This window comes from Nannobrachium achirus, assembly GCF_963921795.1.
Source record: "Nannobrachium achirus genome assembly, chromosome: 2".
NCBI lineage: Eukaryota > Metazoa > Chordata > Actinopteri > Myctophiformes > Myctophidae > Nannobrachium > Nannobrachium achirus.
In genome coordinates, this window is record NC_137811.1 from 55,965,242 (window position 1) to 55,984,914 (window position 19,673).

The 19,673-nt window shown below is 45.4% G+C and overlaps 1 protein-coding gene across 1 annotated transcript in view; it reads right to left on the bottom strand.

Moving 5' to 3' along the window:
• Positions 1-1,109: 1,109 nt before the first annotated feature.
• The window catches only part of emc2 (ER membrane protein complex subunit 2), a 30,130-nt gene continuing 11,566 nt past the window's right edge, over positions 1,110-19,673 (bottom strand). Inside the window, exons 6-11 of the mRNA XM_080738641.1 lie at positions 18,263-18,348; positions 15,699-15,758; positions 11,992-12,073; positions 11,616-11,726; positions 9,724-9,828; positions 1,110-2,852 (exon numbers count right to left, since the gene is read on the bottom strand). Coding sequence (XP_080594767.1) covers positions 2,766-2,852; positions 9,724-9,828; positions 11,616-11,726; positions 11,992-12,073; positions 15,699-15,758; positions 18,263-18,348 — 531 coding nt within the window. The 3' untranslated portion in view covers positions 1,110-2,765. The remainder of the gene's footprint in view (positions 2,853-9,723; positions 9,829-11,615; positions 11,727-11,991; positions 12,074-15,698; positions 15,759-18,262; positions 18,349-19,673) is intronic.

The window sequence follows — 19,673 nt, forward strand, 5'->3', positions numbered from 1 at the left end:
CACTGCTGAAATGGAGTCCCTCTCCTTCAGATCAAACATCATTCACCCCGCAACTCTTCAAAAGCTTCATTTAGCTTCAGCCCTTTCCTGTAAAAATAACCACTCCGTCAGTTTATGCTCAAAGTCCCCTGGCTTCCATTGGTTCCGCCAGATTGTTGAGGAAAATCAAATGCAGACACATTCATCCGCTGACCAGAGGCCAGAGCATTAAAAGCCGTGGAGTAAATGGCTTTCCCCACTCAACTGCATTGAGCTTGTGACCTCTCAATTTAAACGCTGTCCAAAAAAGGCCATAAACTCAACGCTCAAGTTTTCCATCAGTCTAAGAGTGAAATTATGAGACAATTGCCGCGACTTAATAAACAAAAGAGATGGAAGTAACAGCTGACCCTGCACGGGTGAGTGACGACTAAAGACGTTCATTTGGATCAACCCCGATCCGACAATTACAGAACCAGCGTGCTCACTACGGCGACTAGGAAACCAGACCTGCTTCTCACAGTACCAACATATCTTTTCTTCATTCGCTTACATTTTTAAGTGTTCCCAGATTCATGAATAGCATTTTCTTTTTTTTCTTCTTTTTTTTGTGGTGTGTTAATTACTGGCGGCACGCTGAGGCTCTCTAAACTAAAATGACAGAGGTGTTCCACGGTGTTACAGTGGGTTCAGCTGCTGTCTGGGGTAATTGAAGGGCAGGATTTCCCCAGCTGGAATCACTGGGAAAAAGAAAAAGAAAGAGACGGCCTACACCGTTACCCCTGCCTATATAATGAGAATGTCCCTCTCGCTTTAACTGAGATCATTATAACAGATTCCTCACTGTAAAATACATCCCCTGTGTTAATTTAGCTCCAGAGCGTGTACAAGAGTAACCAAAAATGGACCGGTGGTAAGGGTCCATTTGGTTACTTTTGTACACTCTCAGGAGCTACAAATGGGATAAATTAACATTGAGGATTTTTACTGTGGGGCAGAGGCTGTGGAGTTGCTGTGGGTGACAGAAACCGGAGAGAGAGAGAGAGAGAGACCTTTAAACATAAAAGATCTGTCAATCATCCGTGTCAATAAATAACCCCCGGCCGCAGAGGAAATAATATACTTCGAAGTTTGCAAACAATTCAATCCTTTATTAAGACATTTTGATGGACTGACAAAAGAAAGATAAAGAAAAAAAAAAGTAGGCTAATTACGATAAAAACATTTGATTTACAGACAGTGAGGAACCCTTAGGAGGTCAGTGCAGACAGGTGGGACCTAGAGGTTATTTTCATAAATATAGCATTTATAAATGTTATGTTATCTCTCCCATTCACATGTTCACAGCCTTTATCTGGATGTGGGTACTGGTATCCACTACACTAGGTTACGTACAAAATATGAGGGGCAGGGCTCCAGAGTGCAACCATTATGGTCACACGACATGCACCCAAGAATCTGTCCAATCACGCAACTACACATTTTCATTGGTCGCACAAGTGCACCTTACATTTAGCAGGCCTGTCAATGTGTGTGTGTGTGGGATGCACCTACAATATATGCTGGTGCACCTACAGTATAGGAAAAAGTTAGGCACACCATTGCAACCAACTAAAAAGTTAGTCTTGAGCCCTGGGGCAAGGGTCATTGGTTATAGGTAGGGTAAGTGATTTCATTTAATTCAAATAATAACCAAATGGGTCCACGTTCTGATAGTACTAGTTACTATAGCGTGTTTGGTCCATATAAGGACTTCCACCCCATCCCTTGTGAGGAGAAAAAGCAGTTTCAGTTTGGAGGAATTGGAGGGTTACATGTCTCCATTCCGACATGTCCCCTTTCCGACATGTCTCCTTTCCGACACTAACCCTATCTCTAACCCTAACCCTAAGCTCTATGGAAGTGTCGCCACTCCGACAATAAGAAGTCAATGTCGGAGTGGCGACATGTCGTAATGGAGACATGTCCCCGAATTGGTTGATAAGTGAAAAGTAGACAATTTTTACCACAAATGAGATCCTCAACCAGCGGCATGGAAACATCTTCAAACACCTCCATTTGAGTTGTTTTAATGCCAAATAGTGAAGACGATGCAGTTGAATTGGGGCGCATCAAGGCCCACCCCTACTCGATAATGATTGGAGAAAGGCCTCCAGTCTATCCTAATTGCTAATTGGAGGAAGGCCGTCACCTACAGGGAAAACTGAAACTGCTTTTTTTCTCAGGGCAGAAGTCCTTATATCCAATCCAAAGACTCTATAGTAACTAGTACTATCAGAAGCGACCCATTTTGTTATTATTTGAATTAAATGATATCACTTACCCTATCTTTTAAAAGGTAGGTCAACTACTAAAATAAGTTCAGTTACTTCCAGCGTTTGTCTGGCTCTACACGGGGCATATACAAAAATGGAACTGAATGGACCTGTAATTTAGCTCTGAGAGTGTAAGAATGCACCCAAATTGATCCACTTGAGTCATTTGTTTTACACTCCGAGTTAAATTAACACTGAGGATTGTACAGTGTACCTGGAGTTCCAGATGTGTTGGTGAAACTTCACTTTGTGTTTTTCCACCGTCTGTGGCTTAGTTAAACCAACAAAAATTAACTGGAGTGGATTTCAAATAGTAAGATCCAGCTCTGGTCTCAATGCAAGGCTATAAGAGCTGCCATGTGGCTGTGTGTGTGTGCGTGTTTGTGTGTGTGTGTGTGTGTGTGTGTGTGTGTGTGTGTGTGTGTGTGTGTGTGTAGGGGAGGGAAGGCATCATTGTGTGGACAGGGGCATTTAGGACATGGTGATCTGCATGGATTCTAGCATCTCTTCCACAGTCTTCACGGAACATTTGTTCTCCTTCGTCCCACGGCCGGCCAGCTGTATGACAGGGATGGTGGGAGTGAAAGAACACGTGGGGGGTGGCAGGGGGGTCCGGGTGAGAGAAAAAAGAAAAGAGAGAAAGACAGAGGGGCAGGGAGAGAAAAAGAGAAGATCAGCTCATTATGTTCCCTCCGCCAACTAAAGGAATGGCAAGCCAAAACCTTGCACACACACACACACACACACACACACACACACACACACACACACACACACACACACACACACACACACACACACACACACACACACACACACACACACACACACACACACACACACACACACACACACACACACACACACACACACACAGGCCATGATAACCTCAGAGCTCCATGCCATGCTTCACCAAACAGTGCGAAAACATCTCTGTCCTATTTGGACAGAGACAGAGGTTTGAGGTAGACGCACGGCTAAAAAGCACAGGCCGGTCTCCAACAGCGGGTAGTGCCGAAGGCACTGGTCACAAGGCCAATCTACAGTAGGATCGGCTAACAGGTCAGGAGAAGTGAAGCAGCGCCTCAAGTCTGAGGTTTCTTCTACAGTGTTTTAGTTGGATGCGGGAGCTGTTTGTGTGCGCATGTGTGAGGAGTGACAGACAGGCTGGCCATGTGAGCTTGTATGGTGGTGATCAGCACAGAGCTTCAGGAACAAATAAAACCCTTGCCTCTGTTCACAGGGACACTGGACTTTCCACACGCACACACACACACACACACACACACACATTTAATGCTTAATTAAGCCTTGCAATTAATGCAGAGGCATCCTCTCAGCCTTGAGAGTATATGCACTATGGTCTCAAGTACACTTTCCAAAACCATGACCCCCATGTAGCTTCTCGTGACATGAAAATTCAGTCCCTGCCAGTCAAAATAACATTTGTCATGTTGTGGTCATACATTTTTGCTTTTGCCTTGAAAAAGGTTTGGGAGCTCCACATTGAGTGAGTCAAGTCTCTAGTAGTAGCCACAGGCATTACAGCCTTAATTTATTTCACATGATATTTTATTTGTTAAGTTTAACCCCCAATTTAGAAAACACACTGTCATCATGCATCATGCGGTAGTTCCTCTTGACCAGCCTGTCATTTCAAAGGTGTCAGTGGTGATGCTGTCACTTGTTGGTCAACAGGCTTATACTTGTGGCCACAAGTGAGAGAACACAACAAACAAATGAAAGTAATGCCTAGTTTATACTAGTCATATGACAGTGGTCTATACCAAAAATAGCTGTTCTACAAGCTAACAACGTGTGACGCACTGTGAGTTTGCAAACAAACACTTTGTTTGGTTTTTTTACTGCATGGATTGAGGGTCTTCGCAGAGGCAGTGTTTGTGTGTTTAAGAGAGAAGTTGCCCCCTTTGCTTCTAAACCTTTTGCTTGTGATGTTGAAAAAATGGTTGAAGCTTGAAGTGTTAAAAATGGAAGACCAAAGAGGGATGTACAGTATTTCTGATGTTGCATTAAATGTGACTTTGTCTCCATTAGAAAATATCAAACCTTGGTTCGAAGTGAAGCGGTGAATTTTTATTCTGTGTTCTAGAGCTATGAAATCTGTGTTCTAGATCTATACATTCTGTGTTCTAGATCTATACTTTCTAATTGCTTTAGTTCTATATTTTTATGAATTCTGAATGAATGAATGATTTTGTCTGGAGGGCCAAATTGTCATATGAAGCTTGACCAATCCTCAATTCTGCATGCACGGGACAGACAAAGCCACTCCTTGAGAATCTATGGGGATCCTCAAAAAAACATGTACGGGACAGACAAAGCCACTCCTTGGAAGCGGCTTTCACTGCTTCAAAAACATGCATCAGTATTCAGTAGTAGTATTCAGTGATTACTGTGTTCAACAGGACTAATGTTTAACCTGTAGATGGATCCTGTGATCATGGGAGATTGAAATGTCGCTAATTAAAGTAAATCCTTTGCCTCAAACCGTTGTGCGAGTTCTACCTCCTTTCAGAGCCAGGTGCAGAGGGTCAACACTACAACTGCTCTTTAAGTACAGGTACATCCACACCAAAACTGTGATTCTGTTGGAAATCCTCAAACATTAACCACTTAAGCCCTATTGTTTTATTATTTGTCATACTACAGTGTCGCAATGGCAAGCTCACAATTAATTGTGATTCATCTTGTTGATCAGCTATCTTTCTTTAAAATTCTGAAGATCTTCGCCTCTAACATGCCAAAAATAGGGACGCTAGATTGAAAGAGGTTAAGAGGCATTGTCTCTCCAACCTACAAAAGTTGTGAAAGCCTAACTGGATCTGGCTGAATGCGCGCAAGATGTCAATCCCCTGTGAGAGATCACTATTTGGGCACATGGACAGAAGCAGCAACATCAGGGCACGCATCACAATCATCATCATCATACTGGGGGGCTGCAACTAGGGGGTTAGGCAAGCAACATCTGCTGCCGTGTGTGGGTCCATGGAGCAGCTAGCGCAGATGTGTCGGCAAACAGACAAGAGCTGAGCTGTGCTGAGCAGAGCAAGGATCGTGGGCCCCTTTCAATTAAATCATTATGAAAACACCATTACCCTGACTCAAACACAGGCAGGGGATAATGTTTCAGCCGCATGGCACTGCTGGCTCTGGACAGAGGAGCACATTCTGCATGTCCTCTGAGGTGAGAGATGAGCCCCTTGAGAGAAGAGTATACATACATACACGCACGCTTGCACAGACAGCAGCAGGCGTCTGCATGCGCACTTACACAGCAGTGCCACACACACACACACACACACACACACACACACACACACACACACACACACACACACACACACACACACACACACACACACACACACACACACACACACACACACACACACACACACACACACACACACACACACACACACACACACACACACACACACACACACACACACACACACACACACACACACACACACACACACACACACACAATTCCAGCCCGCTGCCCACACTGAGACCATCCTCACTTCTTTCCAAAACCGCACATCTACATTCTACAAGCTTGCGGAATAACAAAGAAAAGTAGAGTAGAGACTCCTTAATCCTATGTTCAAGGTAAAGCAATGGTTTTCATAGCCATTTATTCACTGTTAAAGCAAGCTCCTGCTTGGGCTTACGCAGGCATGCATGCACGCAAACACGCACACACCTAGGATATTATGCAGCCACTGACTATTAACCTCGCCTGTGCTGTATTTCCATGGCAAAACCTTTTCCTTCTTTTTTTTGCCAAACTGCATCTTAGAGAGGGCATTTGGCTAAGGTGGACCATTAGCCAAGTAATTTCCGAGTGTGACTCATCCATCCAGATTTAGCGGTGTGAGTGGGCATGTTTGTGCGTGCGTGTGTCTGCGTGTGTTTGTGTATGTGCTGGACAAGGGGAGTTACGATGATCAGTGTGTTTCGCTGCACTGGCTAATGTGCCATTACCCCAAGCCTTGCTAGTCAATTATCTCCTCGGCCTGAGGTGCGACCGCTGCATTAACTCACACCCCGCTCTGCAACAGACAGCTCCGCGTCTATTTAGGCTCTGATAACAGATGCATGACGCCGTGGGAGCCGGTCGGCCATGACGGAGAAGCTAATCAGGGAATCTGGTCAGTGCGTTGGAACGGGAGGGCGGGCCGGGTAGGGCCGCTTTACAGTCCCCATCACCAATTACGCATACACGTACATCCCCAGGCTCCTTTACGTGTCAACGGGGGCCCCCAACGTGGCAATTACATTACCCCCACCTTCTCTCCCCCAACGGGCCCCTGTTAGTCTTGACCTCTCGCTGACGTCTGCTCCCAATTGCACTCACCTGCCTACCTTTTCTCACACCAAGGTATGACAATCACCAGGTACGACGGCTTAATAAAAGTGGACGACTGACACGAGCTACGCTTTAAAGGGGCCATCAATCAGCCAGCACAAGCCCGCAGCAGCCTGCAGCTGTCTGAAAGAGGCCCACACCATCGCTGCCTTTCAAAGAACTCAGGCCAATTTACAAGAGGTAGGGAGAGCAGGACGAAAAAAGAAAAAAAAACTAGAGAAGGCAATCTTACACCTTGTCATTTTGAGACTTCTTTCACACGCAGGGCAAATACACATCTACAGTACAGCATGTGCACGTGTGCTCTACACAAACACACACACAGGCACGCAAGCCTGCACAGAGAGCAGAGGTGAGGTTCCAGTACAACCCCTGCTATTAACAGACAACTTAAACAAACACAAAAGCTTTGGGAGCGGTGCAGAAGCACAGGGGCGGGCCCGCAGGTCACATCCTGATGCCTGGTAGATAGAGTCGTGACGGACTGAGAGTGTCGTCATCAATCGGGCTATTTCATACAAACAAAGTCAACCCAGACCCTTTTTCTCGACACACGCCTCAGAAAGGAGAATGTGCGGCTAGAAAGGCGGGAACGGTGTCCACCCTCATCTCCCCGGGAGGGGAAGAGAGCACAGAGTGCGGTGAGACACAGGCTTTAACGGCTCAGCAGGGAGCCCCTCTCTCAACGGGGCCAGCACATGCTGAGTAAGGAACCGCTTAATACGCGTTTAACTGTCAATGCCTAAGTAAGCAATGCATATTGCCCTTATGGCGGTAAAGATTTCTGTTAAATAGGCATTTATGCTCCAGTTGCCGTGGCAACAGCATAAACCATTTTAGTGATACCATCTGAGCTGTGCCTCACTTTTTCCCTCCTGCACTTTCATTTACACATACGCACGCGCACACACACACACACACACACACACAAACACACACACACACACACACACACACACCCACCCCCACCCACCCACCTCCCCTTCCTCTCTTTACCTTTTCACCCCTTCTCTTCCCTCTTTCTCTCCATGCGTTAATCCCTCCATCTCACCTAGATCTAGACGTGTCTCTGATCCGCGCTAGTCGTGTGCAGTTCCTGCGCTGGGAGTATCAGAACAGACAGCACGAAGTTCTGACTTCGGCTCAAAGAAGCTCATGTGTGAACCCAAAACTCAATGCGGGCCTTGTGGGCTTAAGTCAACACATTAGCAGTAAATGAACCCAAACAAACTTTGAGAGTCTTGGAGCTCTGCACTGTAGATGAATAGCGGAGACACTGGGGTTCTTCTTACACGGCTGCCAGTCAAAGGCATCCGTCAACACTGTTGGGCATTTAGGAGACACTTTGCGGTAGAGATTCCTTGTCATGGCATAAGTTATAGGCGGTGGGTAATAGCAGCTACAGCAGGCTAAGCTTTTCCTACATTTTCCGCACAAGTTTGTCTAGCCTATATTGCAGATATTGGTAACATTGCAGCAAAAACCCTGAGGAATACTACACTGTCGAAACGTTGGTTTCCCGTACCTTTTAATAAACTTTTGCATTGTGGCTAAGAGTTGTGCGGCCTCATCCTTTTTAACAACATTGCGGCAATAAAATCTTGAATTAAACTTTCTTGGTTGGCCATTTTAATCAATGATATATTTGAGGTGGCTAAGAAATTTCACACATGCCTGTGGCTCTCCCAAAATAGCCTACAATGGTATTATCGCAGCCGGAGTCAGGGGTATTTGACTTGTCTTTCATTAATGCAAAAACTGAAATAGTGCAATTACATGAACTCAAAACATCTTTTAATAAATATCCATCTATCTATCTCTATCTCCATCTATATCTAAACCCCATAACCCAAACTCTGCACATAATTCAGAGCTTTATTCAGTGCACTTTATTCACTTTAATAGTGGCTAAAAGATTGTGACAATTTGTCTTCCTAAAACCCAGAAGTGAGTTCATAATGGATTCCCTCAACAGGTTTCCAATGCTTTTTAACATAGGGTTTTGAGGCCTGGGCCATGGTCCAGCGATCCAGGCAACTAGGCATGACAGTGCATTGCGAGTTCGAGTCCCGTTCCCGACGATCTTTACTGCATGTCACCCCACATCTCTCTTCCCGTGTCCTGTCACTATCGTCGTATACAGGCAGAAAAAGAAAGAAAAAATAATAATAATAATCTTATGCAGAAAATAAGGGCTATGATTAGAATAACCCTAGGATATTTTTATGTTTTCTTTTATGACATAAATTATACCCATTAGTATCTCAACCGTTATATGGTTTGTAAAACTTTATGAATTTGCTGTGGTTCAAAAATCTTAAAAGGAGAATGACCAATAATATCATAAGCCTTTGTTTGCTACAGAGCTTATTTTTGTTTATTTTGTTTTAAAACCCAATAATAAAATTCCATTGGAAATCTGCGGTGGGAATCCACGGTGGAGTTAACTTCCGAGTTGGCCTACAAAATTATGTCATCCCGGTAGCACTCTATAGGGGCCAAATGAGAACAAGAGCGTAACATTTAACAACTATGTGGTGATATAAAGGAGTAGTTCACCCCACAAATTACTTTTTTCTATTGATTAGTCATGCCATGGAGACTTGAGTTCAATAATATTTTTTCGTATTTGTTATTACTAAGACAAAAAAACTATTATAGTAAATTTACCCCCATTGATTCTGGATGGGGACCCAAATACAAGGCCCTCGATGGGGACCCAAAAGCATTTGGGTGAGAATCAATGGGGATAAATTTACTTGACCCTTGACCCAAAATTTACCCCCATTGATTCTGACCCAAATGCATTTGGGTCCTCATCCAGGGCCTTATTTGGGTCCCCAGACAGAATAAATGAGGGTAAATTTAATATAATATAAAAATATTATTTAACTCAAGTCTCCATGACTAATCAATAGGACAAAAAAATCATTTTGGGGGTGAACTACTCCTTTAAAGATAGAGGGGATGAAGTGGGTGGTAAATGCAGGTGAGGTACACTTCAATCAAAACCTCAACCGTTTAGTGACTCACCTTATAGGCTTTGTTTATTTGATTGGCGGCCCAGGCAGCATACTTAATATTGTCCTTCTTCACCTTGGCACCAACTTTAGGACTGGCAGCAATATGGCTCGCAGACTACAAGAGAGGAGAGGAGAGAAGAATGGAGAGAGGCTGCTACATCAAAACTTGGTGAAAGTGCAATAAAAGCGTAATTGAGATGAATGTTCAACCACCCAACCAATCTACCACTCCACCAGTCATTGCGGTAGGATTGGGAGACGAAAAAAAAGTTTGGCCTGATGACACACGAGAAATTGTTTATAGGGAGGAAAAAGTGAGTGTTTTAAGGCCCCGTACGTAAAACCTCCCTTCCTCAGTGTGAAGCTTCGCTTAATATTCCTTAACTTCTCCAACACCAGCGAATTCAGGGTGATGAAAGAAGGACCTCGCCATGTCTTCGAAAAGGCCCGCGTGCGGCGTTTGGGAGCGCCGTGTGAATCATGCGCTCCGCCTGCTCCGACAGCTCCCCTCGGAACCACAAATCCCATGTCTTTCCCATGTTGCTGCCATCATCTCCACACTGCAAACCCCAGAGCGCTTACCCGGTCTGTACTTCAAAGCCCTCCCTTCAGACGTGCTGAAATTTTAACTACACACCAATCAACCTGGCCCTGTTTTTCTATAAAACAGTTTGGCTTCTGGATTTTTTTCTTTTTTGGTAAGCATTTTCTTCTTTTTCTATAAACTTGAGGAAAACCTCAGTATATCAACCAAGACGGGCTGTCCCTGAACACAAGTGCATGCACCATTGTGATGGGGAATCCCTGCAAGCGCTGTAGCTAACCCGCATCCCAACTGTGGTCAGTGATGCCAGGTGCCTCTGTTAAGACAGCAAGGAGCTGAGCATGTACTGTACAGCAACCTCTCTGTCTGAAGAGCCGGGAACATCACTGCCGGCCGTTAGGACACCTCGAAAGGTTTTCCTGCCCCACTGCTGAACTCCCGCACCTGTCAAGCTCTTGACCGCTGAGACTGGCTGACAAATCTGCAAAAATGTACTCACACGCAACTCTGAGTGATGGAGATTAAACCTCCACCTGAATGTTCCATTAGGGAGCCGAGTGTCAGTGGATGACTTGTCAGGAAACGCTACAGCGCCTGCACTATGTCCCAAAGAACAGAGCTGAACGTCTATTTGACACACCCAGATCCTCCTGCGCGACAGAAGGCACAGGCACCTCTCCTGGTATGAGGTGTTTGGATTACCTGAAGAACCCCAGTGCACGGGCGGAGGAAACACTGGGGCTCTCTGTGTTCGGCCCACTTCCCCCTCGGGCCGTCTCCGACCCACCCTTCATTCTCCGCCTCGCTCCGTTTGTGTTCTTATGTCAGGACTCACTTACATATGATGCATTGGCGCTAATGGACAACATCCTGTTTAAACAAACACACAGATGAAAGGGCCATCGTCGGGCGCTGACGAGAGGAAAAAGAAAAAAGATCGAAACGACAACCGGCTGGTTCGTTCACTGCTGAAAGAAGGCTTGCGGCACTAGAGTCCCTTTCTCGGTCTAATACTCTTTTGCTCCATGATCACTTTATTTATTTTACTCATAAACATAAAAAGGTCCCTACCAAAGGGGTATTATTACTAGAAAATGCAGAGTTCCAAGTGGCAGACTTTTCCAAGACTGGCGTTCACCGTCTGAGTCAGCAGTGAGTTGACCTGTCTGCGAGCCCCTTCTCTTCTCCGCTCGCTCTCACACACTCACATACAGAGTTCTACTGTATAGGCTCAGTCCATACACTCAGTAGAAGGCCTCAACCTTGACAAACCACAGAAGGAAGGAGAAAAAAGGCTTCACTGTGGTGTCACCACTTTCTCCCCCCCTCTCTCTTACTCCATTCGAGGCGATACTCACCATGTACAGACCAAACAAAGCCCTCATGTTTCTGTTGTTCAGCCTCAACGCCTGGGCAAAATACTTCCTGGACAGGTCCAGGTTCTCCAGCCCCCCCTGGGTGTACTTCACCTGCGTGACACACAACGACACAAGCATCAAACACACTGCAGTACTGACGGGACCACAGCATGGCGTTCTGAGAGTACGCATGACAAGTCGTGTAAACTTTTCCCCGCCCGTGAGCTGACGTTCAGTGACGTCAAGCGTGGGGTCATTGCTCCTGGGTCAAGCAAGGGGAACCGTTCACAGAAAGGTGTCACTTATTCCATCGTAACTGCCCTGCCCCCCCCCCCCCATCCAGTCCCGCCTGACATGCATGCAGACAGGCACCTACCTCAGCATACTGCTCACAGTACAAATGATTGTGAGGATTGCTCATCATCAGCTCCTCCAGGCAAAACGCGGCTTTTCCATAGCTGCAGAAATGACGAGAAAGAACACTGTGTGAATTGATGCGTCTGTGGATGTGTCATCTTTGAGTGTTCAACTGTGAAGCAGTAGGTAGTAGGTACACGTGCAAGAATATGTAGGTTACGATTTTGAGCGGTGAGCTACAGCATTTGTGGTTCGGTTTATTGATAAATGGGCCTACATTTATGAGATCTGTGATGATCCGCTGTGTAACATAAGTACATTTACAGGCCTATAGTAAGGTTGCAAGGTTCAGACAGTTGGCACATGGAAACAGCCTATCGAGTGTGGAGAATCCCTCTCCTTTGGGGGCGTTGGGGAGGGACAGGACAGCAGACAGTGAGGATCAATCTTGTCTGTCTGTGTGTTTTTCAGCCTTTAATGTGTAGTTAACTGCCTTCCTTAGGTCAGCACTACAGCAAGAGCTGGCACACTTTGCCCAATACTCAAGATGAGATCACTTCTCGAGATCACTTCTCAGCAGACTGCTGAGCGCTGTTGACCTCACACTAATCCACTGCCACTCTGCTTCTAAGACACGCTTTCCCCATCTGGGGACCAGTCCAAGATACATCACTAAATAATACAATGTCATAGACTTCTGTGTACCTAACAAACAGAGCACACAGGAATACACAGGCCAATGCAGGAAAACAGGACCTGCTAAATAAATTCAGGAAGGCACTTGTTAGCTTTCCATCAAAACGTCTACACTGTAAGCCCATCATTGAGGCTTTTCAAACATTTTGTGCCCACAGAATGCCAAAGGGCAAGTCAAAATCTCAATGCACACCTGTATGCTTATATCTGAGCAAAAGCTCTATAACACGTGGTATAACTCTTATCACTCTGTAAACGTTTATTTGGTTCTACTAATACAAATAAAAAGCTTTAACCACTTAACCCATTTCATACATTCACACATTTTCAAATAGTGAAAATAGCCAGCCTAAAAAGCTTAAGAGTGTTGCGCACTGTGATTTTGAAAATAAGAAGGCAAACAATTACAAATATTGCCTAAAAGAGATATATTTTCCGTATTCAGAAATGAGTGTGCATAAGGTATTGATATACAGTAGTAAATAAAAAAAAATATTCATAAGCTTTTTGTATAGCTGTATATATTGCAATTGTCACAAAATCGCACTGCACAACAATTTGCCTCAGCACACTGTTTGGGAACAACTGCTCTACAACCAAACCTCACACCACTTTACTCTGCAGAACTTTTGTTTGAGCGATTATGTCTCAAACATTGCGGCGGTGCCAGACTGTACGTGATCCTGCACTAACTTTATCAGTAAAGGAAAACCAAAAACGGTGCTTGTGGCAGCGGGCTTCTAAACTACAGTAGATAGGGATGCTAATCTAGAGTAATTTCACTGGCAGCGAGGGAAGGGGAGGAAATGCTATGACGCAAGTGGGATGTTTTCGCGGCAAGTGAGTGGTCCAAATACTGCCTTGACATGATGTGAGAGGGACTTGTCAGACCATTTTCTCCTGAAGACATTGATGGCATAGGAGGGTGAATGAGAGAGAGAGAGAGAGAGAGAGAGAGAGAGAGAGAGAGAGAAATAAAAGAGAAATAAAAGAGAGGGTGGGCGGACGGGGCGACGGAGATCAGGGCATTCGGTTGGGAGCTGCTTACAATTACCACTTCCTCCCCATAAAGACTTTCAGATGTGCTTGTGTGATGGCCCCAGCTTGCAGAAGAGCCAGTTCCATAAGCCAAAGAGTCCTTTACCAGGACCAAGAAACTACCTACCAAACCCCTCTTATAACCACACTAATCTCTGGGCAATGGGCATCCTCCTGAGTCTACTGCCGTGGTTCTCGACCTTTTTTGAGTCCTGGACCACTAGCAGTGCAACACGTTGTGAACTTGTACCTCGGCAATTCTCGGTGCGTGACACCAGCACCAAGTATATCAGGCCCTTAACATACGTTCATTCATTTCAAGGTTTTCCCCATAATACTCCTAATAGTTTCATTTTTTGGACTAACACATTTTTAAAAGGTTTCCCATAGACTACTAGTGGCTCATGGACCTCTGGTTGAAAAACAGTGGTCTACCCTATACCAGGCTGCTTGATCAGCATTGTAGCTAGCTACCACTGTTCACATCAGACAGCCAACAATCACTCTTGTTTCTTTTGGAGTCCAGCGAAGCCGTCAGTAGCGGCTTTCCTTATTTCAATACCACATTCTGACTATTTGCGGCAAAAATGGCTTCAGCATGGGCAAACGTGCATATGAACAGAATTATGACTATTTATCCTGCAATCTTGAATGACTGGTCCAATTTACAGGAATAGACTCATAAGCCAAGTTGGAATAAAGGTTTTCAGACTTATATTTTCCTTCTTTTTTTAAACTGACACAGGCCCATGCATCTCAGCGGGTCGACGCAATGACAGAAGAGAGACAAAACAATCTCCAGGATGACTAAACACCGCTGGCGTGAGGATTATTTTAAAAGTGTCGACTTAGAGGCTATTAATTACAGTCGTATTGTGTTAGCACCGATGCCTGCCGCAGCTCCAACAATGGCTGCCCAGAAGGAGAGCAGTTTGTTTATTTTTAGCTCCCAGGGCGCTGCGCAGGCAGGGAGGAGAGTTTATTTCTCTTCTCTCCCTCACTTCTCCATCAGCCTCTGTTTTCTCTGGCTGGGGGGGCAGAAAAAGTGCCACCACCTTCTCCTGGGAATTTTTCAGGAGCCTCTCTCTCTCCGTTTCTCTCTCTACATGGAAAAAAAGAGGTGATAATGCCATGCTCTCCGGAAGAGGAGGAGGAGGGGAAAGGGAGTTTGCAACCCAAAATAAAGAAAAGAAAGAAAAGGAATTGACACGCCTGTAGATAAGGGGCTGTGGGAGTGAATGGTGTGATATTAGAACCACGGACTAAGCTGGGAGATAATCCGCTCACCCCTGGATTTCCTCTGGCTACTACAGCAATAAAGCCTTTCAGACAAAAGCGAGAAATATCCAATAAGTAGCCTTCTCTCCGCTCTAAACATTCCTGCTGCTACTGCCCCTGTACTGTGGTGACCATAGTGCACGCACACGCACACACACACACACACACACACACACACACACACACACACACACACACACACACACACACACACACACACACACACACACTAAAGATGCTGCTCTACTGAGCTCTAAGCTCCAGACAATTAAGGGGAGATAAAAGGTGACACAAACACAATTATTATTATTTTCTTTCTTACAATGTTCTTGTCTGGCTGACAATTCTCCCAGGCAACAGAGATATCAATGGGAGGGGGGCAAAGCCTTTTCTTCCCCCCCTCCGTAGGAGACGGGGCTTAGGGACGAAATCCTATTAAACTACTCTCTATGTAACAAACATGGACAGGGCTCCATTCAGACCCCTGGCTGAGTTAGGCACTGCACCACCTTCCATTGTGGCCAGCAAAACAGCCCTCTGGAGATCAAGCCGTCAGCCTGATGCAGGCCCGTTAAAACTGACAGACACCCCTGAGAATATGGTGATGCCTTTTGCAAGAGTAAGAACCTGGCATGACTGGCAGTCTCAAAGTCTGAGGCTAAAATCTGTCATCGGCAATGGGATGTGTGACTTAAAATAGTAAAATGTGATTACTCATGCTCGTTGATGTACAGTTCTGACAGCTCGTGCCAAGCTTCCTGGTCCCCAACAAACCTGCAAAGACAAAGCACAGTTTGGCTCTTGAACACAGTATAAAATGTGTGGTATAGTTATTAAAGTGCTGTGTATTTATTATTGCCGGATCGATGCCAGATTCTTTGAGTCTGATGTTGATCCTGATTTTGGAGAGTCCCAACTTGCCGATATTTTGGGCAATATGTTTTCAAAAAGCGCAAAATGTAATAAGTCATAAGCAACTTAATAACATATTATTATTATTAACATTTCTCTGACATCAAGCTCTGGATTCACTGTGATGTCACACAACAGAATCCCTTTTATGCCCATATATGGAGTTCATCTAACAGGCACATCGGCCACATACCACACTAACAGAATCCATATATGGCCAGATGGCCAAGACAGCCCATATCTGTGTGGCTGGTTCTACAGACAGGGATCTCCATGTATGGGCATAAAAGGGGCCTTTCTGTGTGGAGTTTGCATGTTCTCCCCGTGTCTCCTAGGGTAGATGCCCTCACAAAACATGCAGTAGTCCTGGTTTCTATACTACCTCACCCTAGCCAGCCAGGTGCTCCCCAATTCCCCTGGTGCGGCAGGGGGAGAGCGGAAACCAGGAATACCGGTTAGGTAGTTGGCACTCGGTGAGAAAAATGGGTTGCAAAAACCGTGGGATAAAAATATTATTTAAAAAAAGGGTAGGATGTCAGATAGATATCATTGGACTTTCACATAACGAATAACTGAGTAAGCATGTTTGGGCTCTCACAGCATATCTCCATATACAGTACATGGATCTCCATATGGATACCAGGGGTCTCCATATTTGGGTAACTGGTCCGATATACATCACTGGCCAGTTGGCCAAGGGGGCGCGACGTTGGTGTAGTGGTTAGTGCATATGCCCTTCATACGGAAGGTGAGTGGTTCAAACCCTGCCTAAGCCGACGTCAGCAAGGGGAGAAGACGACAGCCAGCCCCATGGCCTCCCCTAAGTAACAAGAAATCTTGTGAAATAAAATGTTGTCAACCAATCATCAAGGATGATGATACACGAAAGAAGAAGAAGTTGGCCAAGAATTGTCGCATGTCGCCCTGAGGCGTCTTACTAGTTAGTGTGGTTGCAACAGGGCAACACATTATAGTCCTAGGGAAACGTTATATACTTCTATGGTTACCTTTCCGCTGCCATTGGAAATGGCAGGGATAGGGAATCAATGGGAGTGGGAATCAGTAGGGAATCAAAGGGAGTGGGAATCAATAGGGAATCAATTGGTCGAGCTTCACATGACAGTTAGCTTACTGTAGAATATAGTCAGCAACAGTCAGCAACCACACTCGCAATTTCAAATTGCACAATGAACAAACACATATAAACGTATATAAAAACTAAATAGCTATTAAAATTATGTTTAAATAATCAATGGAAACAAGTCCCCAGGTAGGGCTGTCACAATTATTACATAATAGTCTAATCGCGATTTTTTTTTACATAATCGTGATTATTTTCCATAATAGTCATAATCGTTTCCATGTTGAAAAATGTTCTTATATTAAAAAGAAAAAGTCAAAAATAGTGGAAATAGCCGATCTACAAGCTCACAACGCATCGCATCCACTATGTTCTTTTTTAAGTATAAAGTTGTAAAATATGTCAGTAATTTCTTTGTATATTTGGGTTATGTGTCATATCTATCATGTGCAACTTCAAAGCCTAAAAGCCACACAATTAAATCGTTAATCGCAATTATTTGAGTGACAATTAATCGTCATGTAAAATGTCATAATCGTGACAGCCCTATCCCCAGGACTTTTTTTGTTTTATCCTTTTTGCCCAAATGTCTGACTGTACCTCGTGCTATTTGCATTTCTGTCTAATAAAGGTAAAGGGTAATTTAAACCTTTACCTCAATTTGTTTTAGTTTATTATGCTTGTTTAAAACATCAGATAGTAGTAATATAAACACAGAAAAAGACAAATATTGGTGTAACTGAAGGTACTCTGTGCTATACTGATTATCACTAGAAGGGGGCACGTACCTTTTAGGCGAAGCCCGAACTGGCGAAGTGGGGAAATGTCCGATACCGTAGCGATCTGGCGAACGTCTTCTGGACAGGGCGTTTATCGTGCGCTTGCCCAGGCCTTACGGCCTGGGCATAAATATAACGATTGCATTCACCACGGCTTCGTAACTCGCGCGGCGCTCCGCCGGCCGCGCGGCCCTGGCCCGCTCTTCGCGGCCACTCGCGCCTGCGGCGCTCGGGGGCGAAGAGCAGGACCAAGGTCCGCTGGCCTTCGCGCCGCTTGCAGTGTCGTGGACAATCGATTCGCCAGATCGCTACGGTAGGAGACAAATCCCCACTTCGCCAGTTCGGGCTTCGCCAGAACAGGACTTTCCCCTAGAAGGTGGCAAAGAATGGATGCTGCCTTTGGGACAGGTTGTCCCCGCTCAATTGAATGCAAACCCTCTTTTAATTAAAATAGCCAGAGGAGGCGATGAGGAGGAGGTTCCCAAATCCCCATGTAAAACACTCACTGTTCCAGATACTCGTTGAGCTCTCGGATGGCTTCGGCGCTCTTCCCCTGAGCCTTCAAAATGGAGATCTTGCGCTTCCTTGCCGCCTGCAGAGCAATATCAACAGAGGATTAGTCTCAGTTCCTCAAGTGTTTGTCTTGTTTGGGGGGTGGGGGTGAGAGGGTCGACTCTAGGGGCTTGTGGGGGGTGAGTGCCTACTGGATTTGAGGAGGGCTCAGGTGGAATTTGGAGGATGCTGGGGGATTTCCAAGCCATTGGCCTTTCCCCCTGGTCCACCAGGCATGGGTACGAAACCGAAAAAACATTTATAAAACATAACAGGATTAATCTGCACTTTTGCTGATGAGCTAAAACTTGAATGCTGTCAGTGACATCCAGTTTATTGTTATTGACTCTGGGAGCTTAAATGTGTACGCACCGACGAGCACGTCATTAGAGATCGTTAATGGTCACTTCCAGCAGAAGCGTCACAAGAGATGGACATGTATGAGTCAGTGTTGGGGAGTCGCAGCGAGCTTAGCGGCTGAGATAAAGTGGTGAGTCATCGCTCATCTAAGTGGGGAAAATAACGTACTACACCAAACCCCTATGCCTGCCTGCCCGGCATGCATGTAAAGCAGCACAAGCCCAACTTACATCAGCTTAAAATTGCTTTCTGTTTCTATTTGATGTCGAAGTGACCTTAAAGTGGATTAGATTCACATCAATCTGAAGCAGAAAGTATTACGCCTGCTCCTCCGACTTTTCCATGCTTTTCCTCATTTTTCTTTTTCTGCCTCTTCTCCCGGTAGGGAGTGAAGAACCTAAGAGAGGATGCGGCTGCTCCATTAGCAGTGCACTGCCCCTGCCACAGCCCATTTTATTTATGGACTGGCACTTGATTGAGTGGGGCTTCCTCTCTCCCACACTCATAACCAAAGCCATTGAGGGCTGCGCATGAGTCACGTCTGGGGGGCTGTAAATCCGGGACTCCTCCGACACCGCCGTCACAAGAAATCCACTTATCCATCACACTAGGACAGCGACCTGCAGCAGCACTGCGGCCTGGCCACAGTGCACACTGAGGAGCGGTGGGGGTGGTGGGGATGGGGAGGATGCAACACGTATGCACTTTACTGGGAAACTCGTACAAGCAGATGAAACAAACATTCAAGGGATTTCTAACTTTAACAATTTCAACGCTGTGCCCTTTTCCAAAATAAATGAGTGGTGTGGTGTATATTTGGTGTCAGGGTGGGCTACGCGCAATGCAACAAATGCCATTTCAGAGGACATTCAAAAATGTTATGAATCTCACATGCATTGGGACGCAACAGGAGGTCAAATCGTTATTTCCTCTTTTTTTTCTCGCCTGCTTATGAAAACACAGGTCTCCTCAGAAGATCACACCGTTTTACATGGGAGCGTATTC